This window comes from Kryptolebias marmoratus, linkage group LG8 (assembly GCF_001649575.2).
Source record: "Kryptolebias marmoratus isolate JLee-2015 linkage group LG8, ASM164957v2, whole genome shotgun sequence".
In the NCBI taxonomy this organism is placed as follows: Eukaryota; Metazoa; Chordata; class Actinopteri; order Cyprinodontiformes; family Rivulidae; genus Kryptolebias; species Kryptolebias marmoratus.
Genome location: NC_051437.1, coordinates 20,900,835 through 20,913,170, shown reverse-complemented (window position 1 = coordinate 20,913,170; position 12,336 = coordinate 20,900,835). Strand labels below are relative to the sequence as shown.

The window sequence follows — 12,336 nt, the reverse complement described above, 5'->3', positions numbered from 1 at the left end:
ACTATTGCTGCAGAATTAAACTATAAGGAGTGTCTTTTTCTAAAATCTCTGGGCAGATTTGTAACTTGTGGCATCTTTAAATCTGACTTCGGTGGGAAAGAAAAACTACATTTTGTCACACTGTGGTGAGTAAGAACGACAGTTTCACGGATGGTTGGTGATATAATAAATAGACCTTACGAAAACTCCTGACATTTTCTAAATATCAAGGAGGCAAATACTTGATCATGTTTGAAATGGTGCAGATTTAAAAAGGTGGTCATTTTAAACAAATTGCAAAAACTGATATGCCAAAGTTTTTTTTATATAATTTAAAAAAAATCACATAAAACAGTAAAACAATCATGCTTATATTTTATACATGTTTAGTTCCTAATATTAGAGTAAGGAGTTTAACACCAGGAGCTGATAGTTTCAGCCTTTTTAGGGAGAAACATGAAATTGATCTTCTTGTGACAATAAGTTTATATTCAAGAAAACCCTGAATAACAAGTTGTTTTAATCTTTGATGGCAACAATGTGCTTATTTTATTTTTCCAATCAACAATTTTAAATCTATTCCTATATATTACTAAAACCTTATTGTCTCTGCAGTGTTGTTTTTTCTATTTAAAAACCATTTTTAAAAAGCCTCAGACTGACATAGTGTTTATTCTCATATGTCTGTAAAAACTCTTGAGATGCTGCAGGTTTATTTGCCATTCACAGAATTTCTACGACCTGATTTGGAGGCAAGACTTTTAGTTTTCAGGCTCCTCTGCTCTGGAATCAGCTTCCAGTTTGGGTTTGCTTTTAAAACAAGCTTATAACTTAAGTCTTTAAAACAGCTTATGGTTCGTAATATTTCATACATTCTTACTGTCTCTTATGCTGAACTGCCCGTGTTTAATTTGTTCCTGTTTTAATATGCTTGTTTTCTTTTTTGTACTCTTCACTCTTTTGTTCTTATCTTTACTAACTTGTATCTCTTCCTGGATTTATCTATTTTCTACGATTACCTTATTCATTTTTATATGTATTTATTTTTAAGTCATGTTTTAATTTGTTCACTGTGTTTGAACAGTGCTACTCTATATAAATAAAGCTGAATTGAATAATATGCTTAAAATTACTTGAATTGGGAAAAGTTTATCTTCAAAGTTATGTTATGATGTCCCAGTGTCTAATTTTACAGTCTCCATTTTAATTCAGATTATTCACTGGGCAAATCTTGGTGTGTTTTTGTTTTTGTTTCAAACCAGAGTCAGAATTGGTCAAGTTTTGCAAAATATTAAAAGGATTTTTGACTGAAACTAAAAAAAAATAGAAGTTAAACGTGAATAACCAGTTGTGCTCTCACCTGTTGTGGAGCAGGTCTGAACTCCGTGACCCGGGTGGGACAGGGACGGGTGCTGCTGGTGCACCTGGTGGCGGTGGGGGGACAGGTGAGGGTGGTGGGCGTGGTGCGACGTCTGCCCGTGGTTGTGTTGGTGGTGGTGGGCGCTGCTGCTTCCTGCGCCGGGGGAGTGTTGGTAGGAGCAGGCGGTCCGAGCCTGCTGACTGGAGTCACTCGGCATACTCATCAGGCCTATTTTAAAAAAATTAATTACTCAATAAATTAAAAAACGGATGCAGAAAATCAGATGAACAAACTAGCAGCTTTTTGTGTTTCTTGTCCATCTCATCCTTTTATCTGTAAGAAGTATTTTATCAGGCTTTTTAAACTGTACTTTAAGCCCATGTGCTCATTATTAAAGTTAATTCCTGGATGAGGAGAATAATAAAACTAAATGACAGTTTGTGACCTAAAAGCAAAAGCACAATAAAGATGTTTTAGACTTTTACTCCTGTCTCTTACATATAAGCCTACAGGTCATCTATGGATCAAAGTGTCAACAGAAAAAGACTCCAAAGAGAGGGGCCAGGGGGGCAAAGGCCACCCATATACATATGCTGTCTCCAGTAGTTTGTGTTGTGTGTGTGTGTGTGTGTGTGTGCGTGTGCACACGCGTGTGTCCAGGGGAAGGGTAGCAAATTTATTTGTTTGGTGCAAATATTTAATTTCCGTTAGCTATTTCCGACTTGCAGAACCTCATAAACATAAAAAATAAATTGTTGTTTTTGAACAATTAGTAGCTGAAAACAAGCAAATACTTTTATTTAAAAAAATATTTAATAAAAAAAATGAAAGCTAATCTCGCTGAATAAAAACAGAATTTAACATTTCTTACGCAGAAAACTGATTTCCTTATATTCTAATGCACGGTCAAAGGAAGTTAAATGCATTTTGTTTTTGTAAGTATAGATTTAAAAGAGAAGAGGAGAAAATTCAGTGAGTAGAGCAGTGGTTGTGCTGTTCTCAATGAGCAATTTAAGCTGTAAAATTAGAACAATTAGGCAGACTACACTAGAAGGTGGTTCTTTTTCTCTCATACCACTGTATTTCTCAACAATAGCATCAAAAACAAAAACAGAAATTCTGGTATGGCTTTTGGTTGTGGTGTGCCCTCATACAGGCCTCCCTCTGAAAACTTTCTGCAGGCACCTCAGTTTAAAGCAGAGAAGAAAAAGTTTTCACTCCTTCCTATTCTCTTGTGAGTTTAGACTGACAGCAAACCCTGCCTGTGCTGCAGACGGCAGCATTACAGCATCTTCATGTCACGAGGTCAAGCCAGTCGCTCCTCTTGATGCTAGTTACAAAAATGTCTTCCTGACACAATCATTCCTCCTTATCAGCTTGTTGATTTTATTTATTTACTTCTTCTGTGGCACACAGCAAACATTTCTGCAAAAGCAGCATCATAAAAACAATCTACTCTTCATCACAATGCTGATAAGCAAAATAAACCTCAAAGTGGAAGTTAAACCGTAAGTGTTGTTAAAGTTTCAGCGAATTTCATCCTGTTTTACCTTCCTTTTACTCGTCCTTGTGCAGCATTTAAAATAAGGTATTGCTCTGAAATTGTAATCTTATGGAGTTAGATTTTTTAAAGTCTTGCAAGGATTTTGTTTGTGTTCTTCAACAATCTGTTGAGTTCTTGAACTGAGAACCTTTCTGCCTCCTTTTCTCTCAGACTTACAGCAGAGAAATAACTTTCAATTTAAAACAAATGTAGAAAGAAATTCAAAAGAATGTGTTTTATGGATGTGAGACGCTTGAGATTATAGAAGACAATCCTGATCATCAGGACAGAATAAGACAAAAAATAAAAACTCCAACGTAAAAATAACTATTTTACTCACTTTTACCTAAACTGTCAATTAGAGAGCAACAAACAGATCCACGTTATTAAGTGATACTGTAACGAAGCGGAATGAATTTTCCTCTTGATACTCGACTGTCTCTCTCAGTAAACGTGTCATGCTTGAAAACCATCAAAATAAAACCTTAGATCTTCTCTCAGTTCAAACGCAGCCTGAGCACATGGAGCTCCAGGGACCTTTTCAGAAACTGTTTTCCTGCAGTCTTTTATTAAATGTCTCTTCATATGTGTTTTTCATCTGCTGTTTTTCCACCTTTTCACCCAAAGAAAAGAATAGGCTGAAAGGGATGTAAAGATCCTTTTTTTTTTCTTTTACTTTTCTTTTTTGCTCATACAAATCATAACAAAATGATCAAGAGGCTAGCTGAGCCTGTCTGAGCTGAATCAACTTTTACTGCTGCCACAAGGGAGTCATTACACCTTTATCTACTTACATGTTTTCAGGAACAATTCCTTTCCTACATGTCTGTTCAGTGTTTTCTAGAAATGTTCTTATCTCTATCTATAACAACAAAAGCATTTTGAGCTGTTTTTTGTGTGTGTTAATGCAAATTTAGCATTCATATTATTGTTTTCCTTTTTTTTTTTTCCGCATGTATTTTTCAGTCTAACGACATCTGTGTACTTTGTGCTACTCATAATTCAAAACATTTAGTTTAGATGGGTGCTATGACTGTTGTTGTTTTGTAACTTTTATACTTTTCAAATTAGTTTTTTTTTTTTTACAAATATTTTCCTCATAGAAATACATTAAGATCTCTTTTCAAAACATTTTTCTCTTTGAAATTTCCTTCAGCACACTGGCTCTGCTTTGTCTTCTAGCGCCACTTTTACGTTTTAGCTACAGTGCTGCTACCTTTAGCTAGCCTTCTGATACTTCAGCTTTCGGGGGCTGCGGTGGCTCAGTGGTCAGTGCCACAATCTTGTAATTCTGAGGTTGCAGGTTTGAGCCCAGGTTGCGTCGGGAACTGCATCCGGCGTGCAACAACTGCCAAATCGTTCGTGCAAGTTGTTCGCTGTGGCGACCCCTGAAGAAGGGAGCAGCCGAACAGACCTACTTACTTACTTTAGCTTTTACTAAATCTTTTGCTACCTTTCATGTTTAGCTAGCATTCTGCTACTTTTAGTTTTAACTCAGTACAGCTTCTTCAGAACTTACACTGCTTTTTTGCAGAAAATGAAACTTGTCTAGTTTACTTTGATTCATAATATGACAAAGAAAGGTTAAGCATGTTTTTTTTAAAAGCCAGACTGTAAAATGATTAATTTTTTCGACAGGATTTTCATTTTCATCCAATTTATTATTTATTACAGTGAAACTTTTAGGTTGTTTCTGTCCTGCTGCGACATGGCGACACAACCCGAGCCGGCTCCAGTTTGCTGTGGGGATATTTGGACTCATTATAAAAAAGACATGGTAACTTAAAGAGTCAAACACAACTACGGAAGCTGGTTTTCTACTTCACCTATTAGTTAAACATCTCCTTCAGGAATCCAGTATCTCCACGTTGCCCTAATTGTCCATCTAGATCTGTGCATTGACACATCTTTTGTGTTTTACTCATCTAGTCTTCTTGAGTTTTCCTGTCGGCATCCCTGACCACAAACTGAAGGCGACCCTGTCAGACGGTGACTAACATCCATGAGTTTGTAACTGAGGAGATTGATGCGCTTTGCTGAGCTCTGCTGCTCGGTAAAGTCAGAGGAACAAGGTAGTAGGGGGTGGCGGAGGTGGGGGGGTCCAAGAGGGAGGAGGCCTGGTGACCTGAAAGCTTCAGGAAGCAATTAGAGAGATGCTTCACAAACTTTAGAACCAATCTAATTAGCTGCTATCAAAGCTGCAGAACTCCCTTCTCTGCTCGGCTAAAGATGTGTTTTTCTCCTGTTGGATTCTTCCTCCTAATTGCCTTTACTCATTTGACTGTGCGAGTCGTAAAATGCAGATATGCGGAACAACGGATTGTTTGTTTATTTAAATATACCAGAGCAGGAGTAGCGTCTGGTGGAGGTGCGTGCCGAAATGCCGCCTGTGAAAGCAACGTTCAGCTTGTGTGAATTGCACCGTGAGTTTAAGCGTGCCACTTAATTATGAGCACGAAGCCTGACAAGAGGTGTACAGTTGTTTTCCCTGTTCCCGCAGACACCCTCTCGGATGTTGGACGTGCTCCCGCGAACCGCCGCGCTCACCCGCGGCGAGGGCTGACACCCACCTGGCTGTGAGAAGGGCGGCTCGAAGACGCACTTGTAGAGACTGCGGAAAGACGAGCTGAGGTCCTCGAAGTCTGAGAAGCAGAGCTGCTTGTCCCGGGATTCCGGGACGGGTAAGCCGTACTGGGGCTGTGGGGGAGGAGGGGGAGGCGGAGGAGGTTGGGCCGGTTGTTGGAGGCTCAGGGACTGGGACGAAGGCTCTGAGTGGCTGCTCACCTTCGAAACACAAAGAAAGAAGAAGGTGACAAAAAATAAAAAAATCTGTGAATATATTCATAACAACTGATACAACTAGTAAATGCAGTAAAGCTGAGGTCAAATGGGACCAATTTAACTCTTGGTACAACTTTAATATTGCTGCCCTGAGAAAAAAGAAACAAACTGAGCTGTATCATAAACCTCTGTTTCCAACCGTAAAGTCCACAACTAGATTAGTGTTTAATCACGAGAAGGTTTCTAACTTTATTACAATATTTAGTGCAGTGTTTGTCAGGGAGAATTAAATTCATGTTAAATTTCTGTGGACAGAATTAATAGATGGCAATAAAATGCATCAGATATGTTTAATATATTTTTAACAGGATTATGATGTCATTTTTTGGTTTGTTTTATCCACATTACAACTAATGCTATCAGTATTATAGTTAAAACTTTGCTTATTTGTCTTTGTTGCTGCTTTATGAGGTCATTAAATAAACATATTTGCATGTTTTTATGTAATCCCCACACACTCTCATATACACTCCTGTTAATTTCTCTTTTATTACTTGTTCCACTGTGTAACTTTGTCTTCGTCTTACTAGGTCTTAAAATGTTGCTTCAATATATTACAAAACCGGTCATAGTTAGTAAATGACATTTTTTGTGTTTTATAACAACCTTTTAGCGCGATACCTTACTTTATTCGGTTAGGGTTAACAAAACGAGAAATATCTGAAGTGCTTTTGACAAATGTTTTATTTTTTAACACAGAAACACAGATACAGTGTATACAGATTTCTGGATTAATAAATTAGATTATTTTCTTTTTATTATGGCAGAGTTTGAATGATGCACAGTTAAATCCAGATTAGCTGTAAATCTCTCGAAGTGAATGACAGAATCAGAGATCCACGGGATCTAAAGGCCACTAGTTTACTGTTTTCACAAATATAAGCGTACGAGGAAACATCTGAAGGCTGGCGGAAAAGCGATAAGGACCCTAAAAGAAAGTTACCTTCTGTTAATGTTTTTCTTGTCTGTAAATGGTGTTGATTAGGATATTGTCAGAGACGGGACAAGGACATTATGAGTTAGATTAGATCCTTTTTAGGTGAAAGGAAAAACAGTGACTCATTTACAAGGTTATTATTAAAACTGATGATCAGTTTTCCATTTCAAAGCTCCGGTCCATTTTTTTCTGTCCTACAAGTCTTGGATTACTCAGTAGTCTGTTTTTATTTCTTCAACACCTAAAGCAACACACTGCACACACACACACATAGGATTAGATGTTATACTATCCTTTTATTTCCAACTGGGTCTTTGTAAAGGCAGCTGTTGGGACAGCACTGACTGCTAAACAAATTTCTCCAAGGAGACAAAAAAAAAAAAAAAATTTTGTAAAGTGAACTTTACTGTTATTTTATATATCAAATATTGTATTGTATATTTTACTGCATTGTAATTTTCAAACTAAGTACTTTAACCTGATTTTTGCTGGTAAACTAAAACAGAATGGCTAGATTTTATCAATGCGCAGTGAGTTTCGAATATTTGAAGTCTACTTAAAACGGACCTAACAGTCCTTTTCTAGTAGAGGTGATTCTTTTCGACAGAATACCTGCTTCCCACCCCTCTTAAAAAAATAAAAAGAAAAGAAACAACTCAAAGCATCCCTAGAGTCTGTTCCTGACGTAGTTTATTTTGAAAGAATTATAAAATGGAAACTATGGTCCCAGGTGAGCTGAGCTTCACTGACAGAATACATGTGTCCCCACTCCACGTTGATCCGATGGACAGATGGGATTTAAAGAAAGAATTTGAGAGAAAATTCATGAGAATCGTCAATGACTGCCAGTTGTATGGGTGGGTGATGGGTGGGTGATCAGACAGGACTGGCAGAGCTGGACTAGACTCAAAGAATAAACACAAGATTAACTCAAACAGTGTTTTTGCTTAAAATACACATCCCTAATCTGAATACAGCATGTTCACACATAAGTTATTTTTTAGGTTTTGGACTTCTGTGAACTAACTAACTTGTGAAAATTAATCATCGTCGTAAAATCACTGAGGGCAAATCATGGGCCATTATATTTCAAGTTCAAGAACTCATGTTTTGCATGCTAATAACGTATTTATTCAATCCGACAGACTCTCATGGCCTTGATGGCCACACCGGGTTCAGATGATAGTGATGACAAAAGAAATGTGGATTTATAGCAACTGATATCATCATCGTAATATTAAACTCATACCGCACACCCCAAGTTTTTCTAACATAGTGCAGCCTGAGAGTTTGTCACAGTTTCTTGTATTCACCAGACCAGGATTCAATCATTTTTTTAGCTGGTAGAGCTACAAAGATCAAACCTAAAATGTATAGAAAAATAAAAATAAATTGTTCAATTTCAAAGAATTAAAGCAGATTTTTTGGTGCCTTTAAAGGTACTTGTATTTCTTTTATTCTGCCACTCAAGATAATGATCAAACCAAATTCAATTCCACAAAAACACAAAAAAAGGAATCATTTCTTTCCACATAAACACACAAAAACAAAATGCAGGGCTTCAAATTTCTGCCTCATTTTGTGACTGCAGGTTGTCATCCTCCATCCTCAATCATCTCATCCCAGCTGTCATCCTCCTCACCATCCGCCCGGTGAGCACAGGCAATTTGCTGTGATCAGTGTGCCTCTGCCAATATAAGCCAACTTACCATGACGCATCACCCACACATCTACCTGCACCCAATAATGGGAGCCTCTCTGTAAAATCTCCCGGTATCTTTGAGATCTCTGCCAGCGATGCCACCAGTAATCACTGTCTGTCAGGAGAACGTCACCTGCACCAGGTAATGAGTCAGAAGTAACGCCGATCCCGGCGGGCTCCACCACAGATGAGGTCCGAGAGGACGAAGGAGGGGCGGAGGAGGTGATGAAAACAAAAGATGGCCTCAAGAAATGAGAGGTTAACGAGATGAGATTGCACTGACCTTTGCTAATGCAGGTGGGAGGTAACCAGAGAAATGTGATTGATAGTATAAAAAGAAAAAGAAAAAAAGAGGTGAGCAGCTGTTACAGCTGAGAAACAATAAAGAGAAGAGTGAGGGGGGGGGTCGTGCTACTGTAATGTGGGACCAAATGGTTTTGAACAAATATTAGCTTTTAAAATTGTATTCAATTTATTTTAATGGGACAAAGAACAAAATTTACTCAAGATGCTGCAGCGTGAATTAAAAAAAAAAAATAAACGGAGAAAAAAAAAAAGTCACAAAGGATTGCTGTAAAAGTCTTGCTCCCACACATTATCCACTGGAAGCATAAATATTATGATTTGGTTATACATGATTGAAGAGCTTATGAACAGCAGAGAAGAAAAGCATGAAAGAAACTCATTTTTGTCGAGAGGTTTTGGTTTTGGCTTGACGGAGGCAGTGCGGGGAAAGTCAGAAGAGCATAAGAGGAGAAATTTAAGACTTTTTGAGACAAATGCGAGCCGTCTGTCTACGTCATCGCCTCAAAGCTAATGTAAAAGAAGACAAAAACGCACATTCTTGACAATAAACCGTGCTTTGCTAAAACCCACTGAGAATAAATTTGGCTTTTAGTCTGAGCTCAAACCCAGAAAAAAAAAGAGAAAAGAAAGAAAAGGGTTTGAGCAGAGAGCTGGAGATCCAGTGTACATGTTGTTAGCTGGTTCCCACCTCCTCAGCTGCTAAGGGTGCAGCAGACACCTTCAGCACCCACTGAGTGTCTGCACCGGCAACTGAATCACCCAAATTATGTCAGAATCAGGAGCTCACACAAAAGCTGTTTAAACACAGGGAGTTTCAAATTTGAGAGATGACAGTTTAAAAAAAAACAATAATAGAAAAAATAAAAAAATTTAAGCTAAATGCGAGAAGTTTTGTACGATAAGACGGGCCCCGCGGCGGCGGGTCAGCTATTGTTCCTGTACAAACAGACATTTTTCCGCAATGAGCATTCCACTCGCAGCCATAACAAAGACAAGCTCTTACTGGTGTGTAGCTGTGCACGCTGCTGCCGCTGCTGACAGCCGTGCTCAGGCTGTTAAGGTTGACAGACGCCAAACTCGGCTCTGAAAGACTGTTGCTCAGGCTGCCACCCAGACTCCCAGGACTCTCACCGCCTTCTGCTTCAGGATTATACAGTGCTACCTACACACACACACAGCAAGAAAAAAAAGGTTTCATGTTGACATGATAATAATGGCTTCTATGTAGGACATGGAAGAACATTTTGAGGCAATGCACCAAATAATACCCCCTTCAATAGCAGTGATTCATGATGTTTTCTGTTCTCCTTGTTGTTTCTTTGCCAACTCGTATGCAGACGGAGGTGAGCAACTCTAAGGGTTACTTGTCTACAATTAACTTCAGGGTCAACTCGTGATTTGTGCTGGTGCACAAATCAGTGCAGCTCCTGCGTTACTGACAGCCTGTAGCCTTTGGGATTTTCATCTGAGGTCTTAACCCTTTTTTTTTTTTTAAATGAATTAAGAGGAGCTCTACTGTACGTTGTTTTTGACACATCAGAGGGCTTTTAGAAGACGTGCGTTGGAATTATGTTGAATCACGTTCCTCTTGTTTCATTTGACTGTCAGCACTTGTGAGGCAAAGCGCCAGGATTACCTTCAGGCTACATTTAATTGTAAAGACAAATGTGAAAACATAGCCTCCGGGTGAGACAACAGTAAAAACTCTCTGGGGCAGTGCTCTGCCCCGTGGAGATTCTTGCAGTGGAAAAAAAAAAAAAAACAAGAAAAAACAAGCATTTTAAGAAGTGTGTTTTCTTGTTTCTTTGGATTCAGTGATATTTAAAACAACTGAACCTTTTGTCCTCCTTTCCCTGACTCTGCAGTAACAACAAACTGCTGAGGCCTAGGAGACATTTGAGGTAAAAACAACACAATATTTGACGAATTTAGCAATTTATTAAGAAAAGCACGTTCCGTTTGGATCATTTTGCCGTGACAAGTTACAGGGATGCCTTAGTTTCAAAAGCACAGACATATTCCGACGATAACAGAATATCAGTGAGCAAATGTGTTAGAAAAGCAGCTCTGACACACTGCTGCGCCTGCAGGACGCCACCTGTCTGGACGTGGGTGGATATCATTGACGTTGGCATCAGCATCATTATCATCAAGGTCTTCCTCTCCCTGCTCTGAATCATTGTTGCAGAATGTAAAGTGATATTTCTAATGAGTCGTGGCTGCATTTGTCCTGGAGTAACACAGAATAGGTGCAAAGCGGCAGGTAAAGAAAAAAAAAAAGCATTTTCTGTTGCTCCTCTGTTCAACCGCTGCCTGCGTGGAGCTGTTCTGAGAAATGACTGCTTCATAATTAAGATAAAATGGCTGCTAATCAAGCTATCCTTGTGGTTTTTGTTATCAAACATTAAAAGCTGGGAAATCTTTAACAATACTGATTAACACTCAGGTTTAAAAGGCATGCTGCTAAATGATCCTTTTCAAAGCAATGTATTGTGATTTTTTTTGTGTTTTTTTATTTCTCTGCAGAAAATTTCAAACCTTAAATATACTGAACTGACTAGGACATGATGCTAAAAAATAAAAAAAAAGCTGTGAGCCTTTACAAATAAGGAGCAATAATAGTCTAGTTTCTAAATTACAAATGAAAACATGTGAGGGCATGGTTATACAGCCCTTGCAATAAAAATAAATATACATTTTCTAAAATGTTCGCCGCTATAATTTAAGTGTTTTCGGTTGGCAGATCCTGGAAACTACGAGTCGGGATTTGCAAAACGAGATCAGAGTGGAAAACTGTACAAAGCTGTCAAATCCTTCAAATAACATTCACAGAGTTGTGGGAGCTGCTGTGGGACAAATCTTCTCTTTGGTCAGGGTCAGAAGAAGGGGTCACCAAACACACTTCATCACTGTGTGTGTGTGTTGTGGTGTGCACATGCCGGATCAGACAGGCTCCACAGGTCCCAGTCGGCGTTTGATCTCTGACCCTCATATTTATAGACACGCTCAGTTTTATTGTATAGTTTGAATGTTGAAAGTGAGGATATAAACTGCAGCCTCAGATGATGATGGTGGAACAAAACAGAGTCCTTCTGCTCACATCCTCCTCAGATTATTTGTCAAACCCCATCAGTAAAGGCGGCAATATGTCTTTCTAATAAATATACACTAAACATAAGTTTTCTAAAAACTGAACATATAGTGAGAGACGTGGCCAGTGACGTCTTATTACTCCACGAACAAAAATCAATACTTCATCCACTTCTGTTTCATGCTTTTTAAGAGTGATATTGCAAATATTTCTTCTGAATCAGTAATTAGCCAGCTCAATAATTTTATATAACCTACGCGAGCCAATCCAAACACATCACTAACAATCCACTATCTCCACAACCACTTGCCCATTCCTTTCAGCGATGCTGTGTGTATTTTGCTGTCCCCTCAGACGACAAAAGGCCTGTCTGAGTGACTGATCATTTACCAGCTGGGAGGCAAACACAAAAATTACGCTCAAATCGAAAGGCAGCTGTCGTTCTCCTTAACTCTGCTAAACGATCCGGCCTATTTTTGTCCGTCAGTTGAAACATATTTTAAGGGTGATATTTCCGAAGTTCCTCATTACGGGCGCCTTGCCGAAAACAACCCCTCTCTTTTGTCACTCAAGCCTT

General features: G+C 38.7%; 1 protein-coding gene across 3 annotated transcripts in view; it reads right to left on the bottom strand.

Annotated features, from left to right (window-relative positions):
* LOC108236689 (forkhead box protein J3-like) overlaps positions 1 to 12,336 on the bottom strand; it is a 59,439-nt gene that overhangs the window by 8,065 nt on the left and 39,038 nt on the right. For all 3 annotated transcript variants that reach the window (XM_017417542.3, XM_037977089.1, XM_037977090.1), the window contains exons 7-9: positions 9,672 to 9,830; positions 5,453 to 5,666; positions 1,340 to 1,567 (exon numbers count right to left, since the gene is read on the bottom strand). In XM_017417542.3, coding sequence (XP_017273031.1) covers positions 1,340 to 1,567; positions 5,453 to 5,666; positions 9,672 to 9,830 — 601 coding nt within the window. The remainder of the gene's footprint in view (positions 1 to 1,339; positions 1,568 to 5,452; positions 5,667 to 9,671; positions 9,831 to 12,336) is intronic.